The sequence below is a fragment of the Capricornis sumatraensis genome, chromosome 23 (assembly GCF_032405125.1).
Source record: "Capricornis sumatraensis isolate serow.1 chromosome 23, serow.2, whole genome shotgun sequence".
In the NCBI taxonomy this organism is placed as follows: domain Eukaryota; kingdom Metazoa; phylum Chordata; class Mammalia; order Artiodactyla; family Bovidae; genus Capricornis; species Capricornis sumatraensis.
The window spans coordinates 21,067,147-21,088,270 of NC_091091.1; the positions used below are offsets into that span (position 1 = coordinate 21,067,147).

Here is a 21,124-nt window from a genome sequence, read left to right on the forward strand (position 1 = left end):
ATGAGATTGCAAAGAGTCAGACACGACTTGAGTGAGCGACACACACACACATAGAATGTCCCTGGGTAACAGTGGGATTGCAAAGTCAGACATGACTGAATGAAAGACACACACATACACACAAACACTGAGTGAGACACACACACACACACACACACACACACACACACAGAATATCCCTGGGTAATAGTGGTTGCCTCTGAGAGGGAAAGGAGGGGTTAAGGCACAAGACTCAATCTCCACTATATATCCTTTAAACTGATTTTTTTTTTTTTAACTGTGTGTATATGTTACCCATTAAAATAGTTTTAAAAATCAGTTAATAAATTGTCTCTTCTGTTTTTTTTTGACAGTATTCTTGGTGGGACTGTTGCAAGTGCTCTGATTTTTCAATGTTGTATGTTTTGCACAGGGAGACTGGTGATCTTTTCATTAACATGAAGTTAGTTCTTTGAATTTCACCCCGAAGTGCAGACTCTGGAAAAAGAGCAGAGAAGGCTTTTTTAGTTTATATAGTAAAAGCTCCATGAACTATATAGGTCCTTTTCTAAACTTTGAGACTAAATGAACATTTAGACTTCTGGTGGCATAAATTTTTTGTCTTTATTAGGAAGGGCTTTAATCTAGTTTTAAAACCATTTTTAGCACTCAGTTGTAGAGACTTTTCTTACTAATGTTTGTCCTATTTCAGGATCAGTTTTTCCTTCGTCTGCCCAGCCTCCTGGTACTTCACTGTGCCCACAGTGAGCCCATTTCCCCGGCAGCGGGTGGCATTTCTAGGACTCTTCTTCATATCCTGTCTCCTTTTACTTATGTTAATCATGGACTTTCGACATTGGGGTGCTTCATCACCACGAGATAGGCAATATGAAAGGTGAGTCAGCTTTACATTGCTTTGACCAGCTTTGGCAGTGAAGTCATAAATATTTTGATAAGCTGTTTAACATACTGCTACCTTAGGATGAGATGGTTAGATAGCATTACTGACTCAATGGACACGAATTTGAGTGAACTCCAGGAGATAGAGAAAGACAGAGAAGCCTGGGGTGCTGCAGTCCATGGGGTCACAAAGAGTTGGACACAATTTGGCGACTGAACAACAGCCACCTTTGACTCTTTTGGGGAATACTGGGGAATACTGCACTTTTAGTTAAAACTGCATGCCACTTACTACATTAAAAAGATCTTAATGCCTATTTTGGCAATGTTCAGTTCTGATTGAGAAATGCTAATGCTACCTTTCAACCATGAAAGGCATGTTTCTCTTTCCTTGTTTTGGTGGGCTGACTTACTGGGTGCATAAATGTTTACAATTGTTACCTGCTCTTGATGAATTGACCCTTTTATGGTTGTTAAATGACTCTTTATCTTTGATTGTATTCTTTGCTCTGAAATCTACTAGCCTGGTATTTCTGTTGCAGTTTCAGCTTTCTTGTGATTAGTGTTAGCATGATAGATGTTTTTCCATTCTTTTAGTTTTAGCCTTTTAGTTTCTTTGTATTTCAAGTGTGCTTCTGGTAGACAGAGTTTAGGTGAGTCTTTTTACCCAGTCTGACAATGTGTGCCTTTTATGTGGGCTGTTCAGGTTTTTCCATTAATCAGTTATCTTCAGGGTTTGATCTATCTTGCTGTTTGTTTTCTGCTTGTCACATCTGTTCTTTGTTTGTCTTTCCTCTTTACCCCCCCTTTTCTTGAATACATTTTTTTATGATTCCATTTTATCTCCTTTGTTGTTTTGTTAGATATAATTCTGTTTTTTAGTTTTTCAGTAGTTGCTTTATGGTTTAAGGCTTAGAGTATACATTTTTAACTTACTACTTCAAGTAATATACCTCTTCGCACAGTGTAGAAACTTAACCACAGTGTACTTTCATTCTTCTCTTTCTCCTTGACCTTGGTGCTGTTGTTGTCTTACTTCTTACTTCTTCTCCATGTTGAGGCTCTACCATACATTATGATTTTTGCCTTAAGCATTCAATTATTTTTTAAAGAGGTTTTTAAAAATAAGAAAAAAAAGGTTGTATATTTACCATTTCTGGGCCTCTTCGTGCCTTTGTGTACATTTCATATTTCCACGTATCATTTTCCTTTTGCCTAATGGTCTTCCTTTAACATTTCTAGTAGTATGAATCTGTGGTTGGTGAATTCTTTCAACTTTTATATGACTGGAAAAGTCTTTATTTTGCTTTCCATTTAAAAGAAATGTCCACCGAGTATGGAAGTCTAGGTTGATCTTTTTTTTTTCCTCTTTCTTTACTTTACAGATGATGCGTCACTGTCTTCTGGCTTGTCTTAGGAGAGCTCTGTTGTCATTTTTTTCTTTTTTTTGTCATTTTTTTCTTTGTTTTCTCTGTACGTATTGTGTCTTCCTCTGGCTGCTTTTAAGGTTTTCTCTTTATCACTGGTTTTAAACAATTTGATTGTAATGGGCTTTGGTGTAGTTTTCTTCCTGATTCTTATGTTTGTGATTTCTTTATTCTTGGGACTATGGATTTATAATTTTTAATCAAATTTGGGAAAATGTTAATATTATTTCTTCAAATATTTTTCTATACTCTCCCACTTTTCCTTTGGTGTCTCCAGTGACATATGTTGAGTCATACCCACTTACGTTCCCCTCACTTTTTTTTTTTTCCCCAGTCTTTTTCTCTCTGTGTTTTTCTGAATATTTTATATTGTTGTGCCTTCCAATTCATTAGTATTTTCTTCTGTGAGTCTAACCTATTGTTAGTTCCATGAGAGCTGAATACCTTTTTTCACAGAAAATACATTTGGAATCATTTAATGTAGCTTTTATTTGATATAGCTTACCAGTGCATAGAAGATCTATATTCCTTTAAAACAGTTATTTTGCTATTTTTTATTTTTTAAATTTATTTTATTCTATTCAGATACACTGGGTCTTAATTTCAGCATGTGGGATCCAGTTCCCTGACCAGGGATCGAACCCTGCTCCCCTGCATTGGGGTGCAGAATCTAAGCCACTGGACTATCAGGAAAATCCGAGTTTTGCTATTTTTTAAAGATTAGTTTCTGGTTAGGTTACAGAATGAAGTGGTAATATGTTGTGTTCATCATCTGCAACATGATTTTCTCCTTACGGCTTCCCAGAAAGTATCAATTAGGAGGCTTTGGGCTACAAGTAATAGTCAGACTGACTTACATAATAAGAATGTTTATTGGCTCACAGAATGAGAAGTCCATGGGTAGAAGGACCACAAGTTCAACATTGGCTCTCAGGATGGAAGTCTCTGTCTCAGTTGCCCATTTTGTCAGCATACTAAGTCATTGTACAATAGCAGCCAGGGCTACCTCCATTCTCACTCGTGTCCTATAGGAGAGAAACAGGTCTTTCCATGCTCTCTTAAAAGAATGAAGACCCTTCCTGGAAACCTCCAGCAACTCTTTCCTTGAGTCTTTTTTTGGTCAGAATTGGAACACATGCATCCTCCCCTTAATATTTCTGGGTTGTTCTGTCCCCAGAATTTCTCATTTCCTATTCACTTTGGTCATTCATTCATTAAAACATTCAACAAACATTTATTGACGGGCCACTATGTGCTGAGTGATAGGAACTACAGCATGGAGACCTTGGTGCTTTTTTTCAAGAAGTTTGTTTTCAACTTTCCCCCTCCAGTAACAGTATTGTTTTGTATTTTTCTTTCTTCCTTTTCAAAGAGGAAACACTTCTTTAGATCGATGACAGAGTTATTAACAATTGGTCTTGAGAAACCTGTTAGCTTTAGAAAACTCAGTCCATAATTTGAGTGTTTTAAATGCTTATTGAGATTTTCTCGACATATTTGAGCAGAGTTTCTCATTGGAACATAGCATGGTCTAATTATGGACTTATTTGTAGGATAATATGGCTAGAATAAGGACTACTAGGCAGTGAGTGGTGATCTGTACAGCTAGAGGGACAGATCAGACTGGGCCTGTTAAGCCATTTCAGGGGGTTTGATGCTACTGCTAAGTCACTTCAGTCATGTCCGACCCTGTGCGACCCCATAGACGGCAGCCCATCAGGCTCCCCCGTCCCTGGGATTCTCCAGGCAAGAACACTGGAGTAGGTTGCCTTTTCCTTCTCCAATGCATGAAAGTGAAAAGTGAAAGTGAAGTTGCTCAGTCGTGTCTGACCATTAGCAACCCCATAGACTGCAGCCTGCCAGGCTCCTCTGCCCATGGGATTTTCCAGGCAAGAGTACTGGAGTGGGGTGCCATTGCCTTCTCCATTTAGGGGGTTTAGACATTATCTTAAGGGTAGAGGGAAGACTTTGAACAACTTTGAAGAGTGATGTGATCAGAACTGCTTTTTAAGAAAAGGCCACTTTGGTGGCATTATGGAGAATAAATTGGAATACTCCAATAGAGAGATGATGGAGAGAAGAAAATGCATTTCCCAATGAGGGACTCATTGGAGGTGGAGTGATCTGATAGTTCTCATCTACTACTAAACTCAGGTGGCCAGATTCAATAAATACTTGTGCTGAATTAACTGAAACAAGTTAGCCCCAGAGCTAAGGAACACTCAGACTGTGCTTGTATAGTGACTTAACAAAATCCTCACACCCCTGACAAAATCTTTATACACTGTAATGCTCTGGCTAAGCAGCCAGTAGCCATATAGCCTTAGAGCTCCTTGTTCTTTATGGAAAGGTTGTTTGCATATGGCCACAAATTACCACGTGTCCTTAAACTTCACTCATGGCTGCCTATATGAGGCATTTAGGAAACAAGCATCTGTTGAGAGCTTGCAGTATGTGAGACACTGAGCTAGACGCTAGAGTACAAAGGTGAATAAAACGTGGCTCCTGAACTCAAGGAGTTTGTAATCTAGGTAGGAAGGCAGATGTGAGGGAATAATTGTTTCCCAATGAGATAATAGTTTAACTGTGTAGAATCAGGAACAAAGAATCAGGGACTGTACATAGTCAAGAATCAGGAATAAAATTAAAAAGCAGAAATTAACCAGAAGAGGCTTATGAGTAACCATATTTGATGTCACTAAATTCATGTACTAGGAGCTTGTGTACTGTAGTGATAAGTTAGACTCTCAAATAGAGCCTCTTTGCTTTTGTTCTACAAACTGTATTTTTGTTTTTTTAAGTTTTTATTTTTAGAGTGTAGTTGATTAACAATATTGTGTTAGTTTCAGGTATACAGTAAAGTCATTCAATTATACATATACATGCATCTATTCTTTTCAAATTATTTTTCCATTTAGGTTGTTACATATTATGGAGCAGAGTTTTCTGTCCTATACAGTGGGTCCTTTTTGGTTGTCCATTTAAAATATACCACTGTGTACATGTACATACTGTTTTAATTAGCCTGGTTCTCTCTTGTCTCAGACATAGCAGGTAATAGCCAGTTAGAATGGTGGTAGTGGGAAGGGTATGGTGGTCATTAGATATGGACACACTGATGGCAGTAATTAATAATATGCTGATATCTTGACAGTAGGCAGGAGAGAGGAAATTTATTAAAAGTAGACTCAATAACTCAGATTTTCTACAGACCATTTCTATAGTGGTATTCAATTCTATGAGAAAAGTGTGTTAGTCACTCAGCCATGTCCCACTCTTTTTGACCCCATGGACTGTAGACCACCAGGCTCCTCTGTCCATGGAATTCTCCAGGCAAGAATACTGGAGTGGGTAGCCATTTCCTTCTCCAGGGGATCTTCCCAACCTAGGGACTGAACCCAGTCTCCTTCATTGCTGGTGGATTCTTTACCATCTGAGCCAACAGGGAAGCCCCTGAATCATTTGGGGACCTTTATAAAATACAAATAACTGGACCTTTTCTCAAGGAGATTCTAATATACAGCCTAAGTTGGGAAGCACTGTTCTACAGTTCAGTTATATTTATCTGGGAACATGGCATTGTGGTATAGGGAAAGAGGGTTGATTTTAGAGTTAATCAGCCCATCATTTTCTAGTTGAGTGATCTTAGACAGGTGTTGTACTCTGGTATCTCATTTCTTTAAATATAAAGTAGAGGTAAAAAATGCTTGCCTTGTCATTTGGATTAAAAAAGAAAAGCATCTAGGACTGCCTGGTGTGCACTGCGGATGTTAGGCTTATCAGTATTATTTGAAATAATCTTGATTTTTTTCTGTTCTCTGTTTTCTGCCCTGCAAATATACAATGAAGGTAAATGAAGGTAAGGGGCAGTACTAACTCCATTTAAAATTTTTCTTCCAGAATTTGTTTTTTGTGGTGGCTGTTACTGTTAGGCACCAGTGAGCATTAGCTGATGATAAAATGATTAAGCAAATAACTAGGAATTGAGGGAAATACCCATCACTAAGTTCAATACCTTATAAAAAAATTAGGACAAGGACTTGTAGTTGTGATTTTTATATCACATACATTTAATAGTCATTTTTTTTCTGATTTAAATTGTGAAAAATATTTTAGTTTGAATTTTTTCAAATTATATTGAAAACTGTATTTTAATTTGAATTTTTTCAGTCATTGGTGGAACCTATCATATCACTTTGGTGATGATATGGGCCCAAATTTTAGAAGCATGAATGGGGGTTTTCCCTCAATATCAAAACCAAAGAATTGTTATATAAACATGTATTCACATTGGTACTGAAGGAGAAAGCAGGTTTACCTGAGAACTAGAATTTAGAAAAAGGTAAATTTAGAGATTGATGAATGTCAGTAAGGTTTGAATCCAGAACCATTTTTTGATTTATGCTTCTAAAATGAACTTTATTTTTTAGACCAATTTTAGGTTCACAGCTAAATTGAGCAGAATTGCAGAGATTTCTCATATACCCTTTGTCCTCCCCTGACATGCACAGCAAAGCTATCTTTAAGAATATTTTTTGTTAGATGTGTTTTAGTCAACTGTTTATCTAGCATGTGCCATATACTGTGTGCTGCAACAACTTCATCAGACTTACTTTGTATTGTTCACCCATTTATTCATTCATTTATTCACTTACTTAACAAATACTGTCTGCACAGTTCCTTCTTTGCGCTTGTCACATTTTAGGTTTCATTGGCCATGTGTGGCCAGTAGCTATCCTATCAGACAGTTCAGATGGGAAATATTTCCACCAGGTCAGAAAGTTCTGGAATGTGCTAGCCCTGGATGCTGGTAAATTGTTAAACTATATTACTAATTTTTAGTTTAAGGGATTCTTTTTAGCATGTATACATGTATATTGTGCAAGACAAACAGTGAACTGTTGTATTCAGTACATTTCTTTTTCACCTTAATGTTTGATGATGTTCACTTTTTGGTAGGGCTTCCCAGGTGGCTAAAGAATCTGCCTGCCAAGCAGGAGACCCAGGTTCAATCCCTGGGTTGGGAAGATCCCCTGTAGAAGGAAATGGCAATCTACTCCAGTATTCTTGCCAGGAGAACCCCATGGACAGAGGAGCCTGGCAGGCTACAGTCCATAGAGTCATAAAAGAATTGGACATGACTTAACAACTAAGCATCACCACCAACAAAAACTTTGTCTGGCTTATTGTTCTGAAGAATGCCTTTGGTAGCTACTGAAAGGTGCCTTCATCTTCCTTTGCTACCTGGGAATAACTGAGTGAGAGCTTCTGTGTCAGTGATTGGCTCAATAGTGGCCTTCTTTAGGAGTTTTAATTCTGTTTAAAGCAAGTGAAAAGGAGCCATGACTTATGGTTAGAATAAAAATGATAAACAAATATACAGATGAAGTTAAGGATTCTAATGTATAGTGGAGCAATTCAGAGATTTTGCTGGTGAAATGGAAGACATTTTTTTGTATTTATTCATTTGCTTGTCCTTAATGATGTTCATAGTGTTTATAAGCAGAGCTTTAAATTATAAATGTTTCTGACTGCTCTGATTAATCTTGTTAGGAAGTAAGTAGTAACCTTACAAGATGCTTTTCTGGGCATGTAGTACTATCTTCAGTCATGCACAGCTACTTTGGCTATAATGTCATTATATTTGGTTTTGAGCCTTGAACAGAGTTGGGATGATGACAATTCATCAAAGAGGTGGTAGCTCCATGCTAATGGGGGCTACTTTAGTGGACTTTTGGCATGTTACTGAGTTCTTTTTGAACTCTAGAAGTGGTATAATTTGTGTTGATTTTGTACACTAATGGCTTGGTCAGTTATTGCTCTAATGCTGTTAATGTTTTGAGGATAATGGCAGCGAAAAGCCAATTGTCTTCCAGTTCTACCTTGGGTAATGTATATGTGGGTATCTTTCTTTTCACTGACTCAGCAGTGACTGGAGGGAGATCATGCTTCTCATATAAAAGGGATTTGTGGGTTTGAGGCAGGGGTAAGTGCATGTGATGGTAAATTGGATGTCTCCTGGAACAGTGGGTATGAGGGATTCCAAAGCTTTTGGAGTTTTTCTCTTGGGCTTTAAGTCCTTTTTAGGGATTGACTTAGTGCAGTGTCAGCAAAGCAGGAGGATTCAGCAATGCAAGTAATTAATCATGATGGCTAAGTCTAGGATTGCAAATCAGAAATGAAAATATCCAAGAAAGGACCAGTGATGCATCTTTGTTAGGAGCCTAGATGAGGAAGGGCTTCTAAGAAGCCTGAATAGATCATAAGAGGTCAGAATTCCAGAAAAAGATGATACTATTACTTCAAGCCAAAGGGAAGAATTTTTCTTCAGTTACTCATCTGTATGGAAGATGAGAAACATAGAGACTTCTTGCAGCCTGCAGCTACTGATTAGAGATTCAAGTGGAAAGTATAACATAAATGCCCTCTGGCCCTATCTTTTCTCTCTTTTTTTTAAAAATATAAATTTATTTATTTTAATTGGAGGTTAATTACTTTACAATATTGTGTTGGTTTGCCATACATTGACATGAATCTGCCACAGGTATACACGTGTTCCCCATCCTGAACGCCCCTCCCTCCTCCCTCCCTGTACCATCCCTCTGAATCATCTCAGTGGACCAGCCCCAAACATCCAGTATCATGCATCGAACCTGGACTGGCAATTTGTTTCATATATGATATTATACATGTTTCAATGCCATTCTCCCAAATCATCCCACCCTCTCCCTCTCCCTCAGAGTCCAAAAGACTGTTCTATACATCTGTGTCTCTTTTGCTGTCTCGCATACAGGGTTATCATTACCATCTTTATAATTCCATATATATGCGTTAATATACTGTATTTGTGTTTTTCTTTCTGGGTTACTTCACTCTATAAAATAGGCTCCATTTTCATCCACCTCATTAAAACTGATTCAAATGTATTCTTTTTAATGGCTGAGTAATACTCCATTGTGTATATATACCACAGCTTTCTTATCCATTCATCTGCTAATGGACATCTAGGTTGCTTCCATGTCCTGGCTATTATAAACAGTGCTGCGATGAACATTGGGGTACATGTGTCTCTTTCAATTCTGGTTTCCTCGGTGTGTATGCCCAGCAGTGGGATTGCTGGGTCATAAGGCAGTTCTAGTTCCAGTTTTTTAAGAAATCTCCACACTGTTCTCCATAGTGGCTGTACTAGTTTGCATTCCCACCAACAGTGCAAGAGGGTTCCCTTTTCTCCATACCCTCTCCAGGATTTATTACTTGTAGGCTTTTGTATCGCAGCCATTCTGACTGCCGTGAAATGGTACCTCACTGTGGTTTTGATTTGTATTTCTCTGATAATGAGTGATATTGAGCATCTTTTCATGTGTTTGTTAGCCATCTGTATGTCTTCTTTGGAGAAATGTCTATTTAGTTCTTTGGCCCATTTTTTGATTGGATTGTTTATTTTTCTGGAATTGAGCTGCAGAAGTTACTTGTGTATTTTTGAGATTAGTTGTTTGTCAGTTGCTTCATTTGCTATTATTTTCTCCCATTCTGAAGACTGTCTTTTCACCTTGCTTAGAGTTTCCTTTGTTGTGCAGAAGCTTTTAAGTTTAATTAGGTATATAGTAAAGTTGCAGGATATAAAATCAACACACAGAAATCCCTTGCATTCCTATACACTAATAATGAGGAAATAGAAAGAGAAATTAAGGAAACAATTCCAGTCACCATTGCAATGAAAAGAATAAAATACTTAAGAATATATCTACCTAAAGAAACTAAAGTCCTATATATAGACAACTATAAAACACTGGTGAAAGAAATCAAAGAGGACACTAATAGATGGAGAAATATACCATGTTCATGGATCGGAAGAATCAATATAGTAAAAATGAGTATACTATCCAAAGCAATTTATAGATTCAGTGCAATCCCTATCAAGCTACCGGCAGTATTTTTCACAGAGCTAGAACAAATAATTTCACAATTTGTATGGAAATACAAAAAACCTCGAATAGCCAAAGCAATCTTGAGAAAGAAGAATGGAACTGGAAGAATCAACCTGCCTGACTTCAGGCTCTACTACAAAGCCACAGTCATCAAGACAGTATGGTACTGGCACAAAGACAGAAATATAGATCAGTGGAACAAAATAGAAAGCCCAGAGATAGATCCACGTGCCTTTGGACACCTTATCTTTGACAAAGGAGGCAAGAATATACAATGGATTAAAGACAATCTCTTTAACAAGTGGTGCTGGGAAAACTGGTCAACCACTTGTAAAAGAATGAAACTGGAACACTTTCTAACACCATACACAAAAATAAACTAAAAATGGATTAAAGATCTAAATGTAAGACCAGAAACTGTAAAACTCCTAGAGGAGAACATAGGCAAAACACTCTCTGACATACATCGCAGCAGGATCCTCTGTGACCCACCTCCCAGAATATTGGAAATAAAAGCAAAAATAAACAAATGGGACCTAATTAAACTATCTTTCTTTCTTGTATTGTAGTGTCAGCTGACCTTTTTCTGCCAATGCACACATGGCGACTTTAAGAGAAAAGAAAGCAAAGTTGAGTTGTACCCATATTAGAGTTTTAAGGTTTCTTACTGTGACAGGAACCAAAGAGGATGACAGGATGCTTTGGAAAGGCACTGAAATTTTCTAAGAAAGAGACCAACTGATTTTGAGTATAGCTATACAAAGACTTAGGTGAATTGTTAACAGACCAGCAGCTTCATATTGTGATCTCTAGGCCAAACCCAGTCAGTATTGATTGATACATATTGGAGAAATGTGAGGAACATTCCGACTGTATTGGGGCATACAGTTAATGAACTCAATCTTGAGAAACTGAGAACCTAAATGGAGAGGGAGCAAACAAATACGAAAGAAATCTTAGGGCTCAGCCTGAAATATAAGCAAACTGCTTAAAGAGAATAATGACACTCCAGGTCATTGTGAACATTACAAGCATCGGCATTGTTGATTGGAGGCTTCTTAAGAACTGGAAAACCATGTCAAAGAAGGGAAAGGGGAAGGAATAGGAAGAAAAACAGACAGATGTTTGTTAGAATCAAGATTGTGTTCAAGTAGCGGCTCTCAAAGTAACCCTTGGAAGTCTCTGAGACCCTTTTAGGGGATCTGTAAGGCCAAAACTATTTCAATAAAAATACTAACACATTTTGTGTTTAAAAAATTCATAACACAATTTATCATCTTAATTGTTTTTAAATGTTAAGTATCTTCACATTGTTATGCAGCCAATCTCCAGAACTTTTTCATCTTGCAAATCTGAAACTCTACACTCATTAGACAACAACCCTAATTTTTTCCCTACCCCCAGCCCCTGGTAACCACTATTCTATTTTCTGATTCTGTGAATTTGCTTATTTTTCATATTTTCATAAGTGGAATTATATAGTGTTTGTCTTTTGTGACTGACGTATTTCACTTAGCCTGATGTCCTCAAGGTTCACCCGTGTTATAGCACATGACAGGATATCCTTTTTTTTTTTAAGGCTGAATCATATTCCATTGTATGTATATAACACATGTTGTTTATTCATCTATCATGGACAGATGCTTCTACCTTTTGGCTGTGGTGATAGTATTTGTTTTTTTCACTGAGTTGGCATTTACACTGATGATACAAAAGCAATGTTGGGTAAGACTGCTAGTGCTTTAGCACAAATCAAGATAGAGCGCCAAATTAAAGCAGTAATTATGGTGTCTTCACTGTTGCACAATTGCAATGGGAAGGAAAGTCAAGTTCCACTTAAGAATATCATTTTAATGTTCTGTGTGACAAAATGGGAAATATGCATTAAGCACTTTGCTATATACGCAGGTTGTCTCAAGGAAAAGCACTTAGGCAGTTGTTTGAGTTGTGAGCTGAATACAGCCCTGCTTTTATCATACTATTTTTCACTTGAAAGAATAACTGTCAGAACAACTATGTATTTCGTAAGACATTTGCTTGAAAATGAATGAAGTAAAAACCTATCGCTTCACAGAAAATTACTATCAGTATTTATTGCCAATGATAAAATTTGAACTTCTAAGTGAAAAGTAGAAGTTTGGGATATTTGTTTCTGCCACTGTGAGTGTGCTTCCCAATATCTCAGAAGTTTTGCTTCCCAATACTTCAAAGACTTTTTTGATAAAATTGGTGGTGATATTAATGAAAGTATGTGGTTTTTGGTAGAATGAAATATGTCAGTGTTAAGATTTGCATAGCTCAATGAACCAGTAGTCTTCAGTATATGATGTGACAACATCATGTGTGAATAAAAGCAATTTAAAGTGAAAGATAGACCAGTGCATTTTAATGTAACGGTATGAAAAGTTCTCAGAGTTTAGATTCCACATTGCCACCAACCTGTAAGAAACTCCACTTGTCAACTTTCAGTGTAGTGTCAAAGGAGAATGTCCACAGTAATCTAAAAAGGCTGTTGAAGTACTATTCTCTTTTCAAGCAACATTATGTGAAGCTTGATTTTCCTCATATCTGTCAGCTCAGTTCATTCGCTCAGTCATGTCCGACTCTTTGCGACCCCATGGACTGCAGCATGCCAGGCTTCCCTGTTCATCACCAACTCTGGGAGCTTGTTCAAACTCATGTCCATCAAGTTGGTGATGCCATCCAACCATCTCATCCTCTGTCGTTCTTCACATGCTTCAGTCAAAATAACTTATTATAACAGGTTGAGTACAGAAGTAAATATGAGAATCTAGCTATCTTCTATTAATTCAGACACTGAAGAGATTTGCAAAACTCTAAAACACCACCACACTTCTAACTTTTTTGTTTTAGAAAATAGTTATTGTTCATAAAATTTGTTAATATGTATTGAATTTACTATTATGTCTAAATTAATAAATATTTTAAATGTTCTATTTTCTAACATGGTAAATGTAGATGGATATAACCCATGTATGCAAAAGCTGTTTGGAGTTCACTAATTTTAAGACTGTAAAAAGGGGTCCTGAGCCCACAAATTTTGAGAACCAATGTACTGGGAAAAGTTATTCATTAAGTAGGAGGGGACAGGATACAGAATCTTGTCAAAGAGAGATAGAAAGAGTGGTTTTCAGAGACGGAAAGCAGATATAGATCTGTGAAGTAGAATTGCTGATGAGAAATGAAAAGTCATTTGGGGCATGGATTATCTTGCCTGTTTCTTTTCTGTCTGTGGCACCCAGATGTCTGCCTAACTTTCCTGTGATAGAAGTGACCTGTTAAGAGTTGTTTGGTGGATTGTGAGCCCATTGCAGCCCAGTAATTTGATTAGAATGGGCAAGTTTGTGGTGGAACGGAATCTTTAAGACTGTAAACTTTCTAGTGTGAAACAGATTTTTACCATCTGCTTCACTTACCACAACTCTCATATCCTATCCTATCCTATCCTATCCTATCCTATCTCATCTCCTTGACCCTATCCGATGCAATAATTTACAGGATTATGTGCGTTTGTGCTAAGTTGCTTCAGTCATGTCCAACTCTGTGACCCTATGGAGTCAGACACAGCTGAAGCAACTTAGCACACAAGCTCAAACGTATGTTCCTCTCTTTTAAAAAAAAATGCATTTTGTGTTTTAGAATAGGAAAGGTACTCAGCCCTACTTTTTGATTTTAGAACTGTTTTTATATGGTCTTCTTTTCATCAAGTTTGCTTTCTGTCCAAAATAAGGAACTTTGTGTAGCAATGTGAAATCACCAGCAAACACAAACAAGATTGTTCTGGGGGAGGGGGCAGTATTACTTGGAAAAATTCACAGTATTCCTTTGAAGGTATTCATTCAATTATTAGCTCAATCTATAGTAATTTTATTCAAATTTCAAAGAATCTAGAAGACAAAATTTTAGTCTGCCTACCATGCATTGTATAATAGCACCAAGAAAGAGCTCTCCTTTTTTTGAGTAATGAGCTAAAAGCCGTTCTCGCTGGTCTCCTCTTCAGATGAAACCTTTGAAAGAAGTCATCAGTGATGTTTGTACTTTTCAGGCCCTCACACTCTGAGGAAACTTTAATATTTATTTAATTTTTTAACTTTAATATTTATTGAAGTCTCACCACTCAGAAGAAGGATTTTACCAGCTTTCAGCCTTCTTTTCTTTCTGAACTTTTCAGCCCTTTCCCCCAGAGCATCTTCTGCTAGTTCTCCCTATCCTTACCATGTAACCGTGAGAGCAGGGATAGTGGCACAGCACCTATCTGTTAGCACTGCAGCTGCGGACTGCTTAATACCCATTGCCTCTCTGAGGGTAGAGACTCCCAACTACCCTGATTTCCCAGATGAGGAAATTACCTGAGAGAAGTTAAGTAATTTCCTGACGGTCTCAAAGCATAGAAAGTGCTAGAGCTGAGACTCAAACCTTGGGGTTTCGATGGTAGCATCTTTACTTGTTCCATCTTCCTGCTGTCAGGCATCATTCTGCCATATTCTTCATGTTTATATAAAGAAAGTTTAGATAAATAGAAATGAAATTAGGATTGCCTTAGTTATCTAGTGTGCGTAGCAAACTACCCTTAGTGGCTCAGTATTTATTCAGGCCTAGAAACCCTTTGCTGCTGCTGCTGCTGCTGCGTCGCCTCAGTCGTGTCCGACTCTGTGCGACCCCATAGACGGCAGCCCACCGGGCTCCCCCATCCCTGGGATTCTCTAGGCAAGAATACTGGAGTGGGTTGCCATTTCCTTCTCCAATGCATAAAAGTGAAAAGTGAAAGTGAAGTCGCTCAGTCGTGTCTGACTCTTAGTGACCCCATGGACTGCAGCCCACCAGGCCCCTCCGTCCATGGGATTTTCCAGGCAAGAGTACTGGAGTGGGGTGCCATTGCCTTCTCCAAGAAACCCTTTAATGCTTAGTAAAAGATTTGCTACCCTGGCCAGTTTCAGAACTACTCCCAAACTTCTAGTTATGTAATTTCAGTGTAAACCAGCTGTTGCGTCATGTATGTCAGTAAATATGGTCAATATTATTTCATTCCTTTGTTAGGATGTGTAGTCCCATGTGCTTGGCACATGTAGCCACTTAATGAAGACTCGTGAACAGAAGAATTAAGTGGTGGTGCTATTCGCTTAACACTAGTTCCTCTTTCTGCCCGGCTTAGGTATTTGGCTCGAGTAGGAGATCTTGAAGCTACTGACACTGAAGACCCAGATCTGAATTATGGACTTGTTGTGGACTGTGGCAGCAGTGGCTCTCGGATTTTTGTTTATTTCTGGCCAAGACATAATGGGAATCCTCATGACTTATTGGACATCAAACAGATGAGAGACCGAAACAGCCAACCAGTGGTTAAAAAAATCAAGCCAGGTACTAAATGGAATTTAAATCATTGTTGATCTCTTTTATCTGCTCCAGAAATGAGAGGAGAGAAGAGAAGAGGGAGAAAGCAAGCTACCCTTTTCTTCTGGAGATTCTGGATAATACGAGGGATTCATTGTTGTCCTACTGTTATGAAATAAATAAATGATTAGGACCTAGACAGAACCTTATGGGATATCAGTCTTCTGAGTCTCTGTGATCTGCTCTTTAATGAAAGTATTTTAACTTATTTAAGGAATCTCTGCAATGGCAGACACTCCAGAACATGCCAGCGATTACCTTCGTCCTCTGCTGAGCTTTGCTGCTGCTCATGTGCCTGTGAGGAAGCACAAGGAGACCCCCCTTTACATCCTCTGCACGGCAGGCATGAGGCTTCTTCCCGAGAGGTGAGACACAGGAGGGTGGGTGGCACGAGAGTTGAAAGTGCGGTTTCATGCATTATTCTCTGTCGTTCCTAATCTGAAGGCGGGATGTGGGTACATCACACAGAGTTGGCAGGTGGCACTAAAAGACTTCCTGCTCAAAATAGAGCAGAGCCAACCTACAACCCGTTATTTCACAACCGCTTACCACACATCCATGGCATTTGCTTCTTTGGGATCAATATCTATTTGAGATGGCTGTAATGATTTTTAGTTTTGATCAGGGTTAGGAGCAGCAGTGATGGTGATAACTTTGGATCATTATCTAGCACCTAGAAAGTGAAAGTGTTAGTCACTCAGTCATGTCCAACTCTTTGTGACCCCATGGACTGTAGCCCAGCAGGCTCCTCTGTCCATGGGATTTCCTAGGCAAGAATACTGGAGTGGGTTGCCATTTCCTTTTCCAGGGGATTTTCCTGACCTGAGGTTCGAACATGGGTCTCCTGCACTGCAGGCTAATTCTTCACTAGGCAGATTCTTCACCGTCTGAGGCACCAGGGAAGCCCAGAGGGGAAGCATAATTTCACAAGGGTGGTAGGAAGGTCACCTGAGGGACTGGGTACCTGGGGCCTAGTAGGAGGGCTCTGGTAAGATTTGAGTTTTCTCTGTAACTTTGCCTGGCTTCCTGGTGACAGCTGGTGCTGCCTGCAAGCTCGGTCTCCATGGCTTGAGACCAGGTTTTTCATCACTTGTCAGGTAAGTTTTTTCCATATGACCTTGGCAGTTTAGCCTGGCATTTTTGTCACCTAATCCTAGAGGAGGAGGAAAAGGAAGAGGCAGTGGCTATACTTAGGTCTGATCCCTCCTTGTTTGTGATTTCTCCCCTTTGACACCTCCCTGACCCCTGTACACTTACTATGGTTTTGGGGTAGGTAGGAATGAGCCCCCTTAACTTGAGCATCCATCCTTCTGGAATGTCCACAGTCTCATAGTCATCAGTATTTTTTATTAGCTTAAATATTTTTCCTTGATAATTAGGAGTTCCCTTTGCACAGAACTTCATTTTGTATGTTTGGCCAACAGCAGTGAAAACCTCTGTCATGTGTATAGGGCCCCATTCAGCTTGTGCCAGACAGGCCACACAGTACAGTCTGTGCCAGCGCATCTTTCAGTGCACTGCTTTCCTGCTGCTCAGGTGCAGACTTACTGGTTTCCTCTCTGGTTTACTGTTGAGAAGCCATTTGTCTTCCTTGAAGGCCTTCTAGCTCCTTATTTTCACAAACATTTTGGTTTTAATTTTTTTGTTGTTTTTACTTATTTCTAAAACTGAAATTTATGATGTAGAACTTTACATCATTAAATTTTAAAAGCAAAAAAGTCATTATTCTACTGTCTTATCAAAACTGTTTCATTTTGTTCTATTCCTTTCTATCTGTACATCTATATGTAACTTCTACAAAATCGTTCTCATACTACACATGCAGTGTAGAATTTTTGTTTTTGACGAAAGTAATACATCATTCTTCCCAGGTGATTTTCCAGGTGGCTCAGTGGTAAAGAACTCACCTGCCAATGCAGGAGATGTGGGTTTAATTCCTGGGTTGGGGAAATCCCCTGGAGGAGGACATGGCAACCCACTGCAGTATTCTTGCCTGGGAATTCCCATAGACAGAGGAGCCTGGCAGTCCATGGGCTTGCAAAAGAATTGGATACAACTGAGAGACTAAACACTACCGCCACCACCGTCATTCAGAATTTTGCAAACCCTTGGGAGAGTGTGGATGACACACGTGGTGCCATATCATGGGTTCCGTGAATGGACTGAGGTCTCACAAACCAGGAAGGAGGTTGGCGGGCCAGAGGAAAAGCTGACTCAGAGGTCAGAAAGGCAGAGCCAACCAGCAGGGCAAAGATTTGGCCACATTTTGTGAGCAAAGTGGAGCAAAGGAGAGGATTGCCCCATCTGCTGGCACTGCCCATCCTTTCCTCAGAGAAGTTTCTATTTAAACAAAACCACCCCATTAGCTCCACCCCATTTGTCTAAGATGTTCTCTGTCATCATGGAGCTCTGAATATTAATATTTATTTTATCTTAAGCATTTGTAAAGAACTTGCCTTTAACTTCTTTTTTGATCACCTCTTTTAATAATACCTAGATCTATCCTGGGCTTATGAAACCTCTAAGGTAGCTATAGTTGTTGACATAAGTGTAACAATCCCTCCAAGAACCTGTTATATATAATTAATACTTTGTTACTTATTTGTATTTGTGAGAAATATTCAAAATGGGGGTGGATCACCTGTACTGTATTTTGGATTTATTAGCAGGATGTTTTATTTCTTTGCCAAAGGCCTAAACTAATAGAATTTATTCTACTGCCTTTTTATTTTGTAATAGAAATAGCTTTAAAGAACTACGGAGTGATATTATAAGAAAATTGTAAAGTGATAAGAAAAAAACTTAATTATGGGAAATTTCAAATATATATAGAAGTAGAGGGAACAGTGTAGTGACTCCCCATTTACTTACCACCCAGCTTGAGCAATTGTCAACATTTTGCCATAGACATTTTTTTTTTTAAATAAAGAAGCAGCATTGAATTTTAGAAAACCAACGTTCCGTCCTATCCTGTGAAATACATGAAGAGTGTTTTGTTTATTAACATAAATTGGAATAATATTATATATACTGTTTTCTAACCTGTTGGAACTCGAAATCTTTTCATGTCAATACAGATAGATAGAAATTGACCTCATTTCTTTTAACATCTGTATGCTATAACATTGTATGAATATACCATAAATTACTTAGCCAGTCACTACTGATGTACATACAGTTAGATTATTTCCAGTTTTTCACTGTTACAAGTAATGCTGCAGTATTTTTCTCCTTTGTATTCTTGTCTGATGACTTTACTGCAATAGCTGTCTTACAATACAGTTATTAGGTCAAAGGTTTAAACACATTAACAATTTTGATACATAGTCCCAGATCACCCTTTAGAAAGATTCTACCAGTAATGTACATTTCAAACAGCAGAGTGTGTTGGTGCCCATTCTTCAACATCATCACCAGACCAGCAAGCCTTTGGATATTTGGGTGTTCTTTGGTATCGTCTTTGGGTATGCTTACTGAAGCATATTCAGAAAGAATGGCAAAAATAGCACTTCTTGTTCCCTCTATGAAGTTTTTATCTTTAAAATTTATTGTATATAACAACGAGCTTTTTAGAAACTATGCTTGACATTATCTTGGGAAGTTACTTTAAATATAATTTTCACTTTCAAGGGCTAATAACATTCTTTACCAAGTCATGTTGACAACCAGTATAACCAGCAGAATATTTCTGTAATGAGTAATTTTTAAAATCCAAGATAATTACTCTTATTTTCAACCAGCATTGTCTCTAGATTCATATTACTACTTCTAGCTTTGTTTCTTTGCTTGTCCTTACCTGATCATACTAATAACATAAAACTTTAGAGGACAGAATGGCCCTGTAGATACTAAGCTTCAAGCATCATCCCCAAAGTATGACCTTTGGATTTTGATCCTACTCTGGCTTTTTCAAATGATAAGATTTTTATGAAGATAAAATCAACCCTTGAAATATGGAAAAGGAAATTTAAGAGTTTATGTAAAGCATCATATAAAAACTTGTGGGCCAAAGTCTTCTTCCTGTGTGGTGATGTGTTTCTGTGTTATGTAAGATCTGAGGATGAGAGTGTGTTCCTCAATTTAGCAGCCTTCTTTCATGGTGGTTAGGAATAGTGTAATTACGTTTATTTTATAGATTATGAAACTGTGCTCCAGTTTCCTGCAGCTTATCCATACTTAGCCTGTGAGAGGCATAGAACCATAGTCTTATCTTTAATACTTTTTGAATTGTAGCATTATATGAAAGATAAGTATTACTGTTACCATATTGCCTTTTAAGAGGGAGGCTATGCTTTTGAGTAATTTTAAGACTTTGAAATTGAAGGGGGTACCAAACCGAAGCAAGGATCAAGTGGCTTGGGTCGGTGAACAGTGGGGTCTAATAAGGCTAAGTAGAAGGTCAAGTCAAGGCTGTTTGTGAGAAGAGGGTTTAACCATTAACTCTTAGGGCTTTTTTTTTGTTTTTTTGGTTCTTTCTTGCAGGAAGCAGTTGGCTATCTTGGCTGATCTAGTGAAAGATTTACCTCTGGAGTTTGACTTCCTCTTTTCTCAGTCTCAGGCAGAAGTGATCTCTGGAAAGCAAGAAGGTACTGGGCCTTGAGCAGTGAAAGCTTGCGCTTAGGGTTTGTAGCTTTGGGGGGGGAGTTGCATGCGTAGTGTCATGTTGCCCAAATGTGCCTTCTATGATGAATTATATTTCCGTTTCTTGAAAAACAGAAAATTGTTTGTCTTCTAGTTGCAGTTCACATTGAGGAACAGATTCACCTTTTTCAATCTCAGTTTTACATTTTTCAGTCCTAAAATTCCCATTAGGTTTCACTCCGTTTTTTTGCTGAGGCTCTTTCTATTCACTGGAAGACTGCTCTTATGTCCTGGCTGTATAGCTGCCTTGGGGCTTCCCTGGTGGCTCAGACAGTAGAGTCCGCCTGCAGTGCAGGAAACCCAGGTTCAATCCCTGGGTCGGGAAGATCCCCTGGAGAAGGAAATGCCAACCCGTTCTAGTATTCTTGCCTGGAGAATCCCGTAGACAGAGAGGAACCTGGTAGGCTACAGTCCAAACGGTCGCAAAAAGTCAGACACAATAGAGTGACTGAACATTTTTCATAGCTGCCTTATTTGATAGTTCCAACACCTGTGTCATCTCAGGGTTGGCATTTTTTCCCTTATGGGTTGAGATTTTCCTAGTTCTTTGTCAAGTCGTTTTATATGGTATCCTAGATATTTTGAGTATTACATTGTTAGACCGTGGGTTTTGTTTCAGTCATAAAGGGAATGTTAATTTTTTTGTCTTAGCAGACTGGTTAGGTTCAGGCCTGAACTTCTGACCTGCTTTCTGTGGACGGTGATTCTTTTGATTCTGGCACTGAGATTAGGATTTGTCCTGTGTGTGTGCCAGCCAGAGACCAATCTGCACCTAGGCACAGCCCATACAAATGGATTGACTAGCCAGTAGGTCAGTTCTCAGAACCTTTGATATGT

General features: G+C 38.5%; 1 protein-coding gene across 1 annotated transcript in view; it reads left to right on the forward strand.

Moving 5' to 3' along the window:
* Nucleotides 1–677: 677 nt before the first annotated feature.
* ENTPD7 (ectonucleoside triphosphate diphosphohydrolase 7) overlaps nt 678–21,124 on the forward strand; it is a gene marked incomplete at its 5' end in the record, with an annotated part of 30,734 nt that continues 10,287 nt past the window's right edge. The window contains 4 exons of the mRNA XM_068961797.1: nt 678–874; nt 15,408–15,613; nt 15,861–16,011; nt 20,129–20,232. Of these exons, the coding sequence (XP_068817898.1) occupies nt 678–874; nt 15,408–15,613; nt 15,861–16,011; nt 20,129–20,232 (658 nt within the window). The remainder of the gene's footprint in view (nt 875–15,407; nt 15,614–15,860; nt 16,012–20,128; nt 20,233–21,124) is intronic.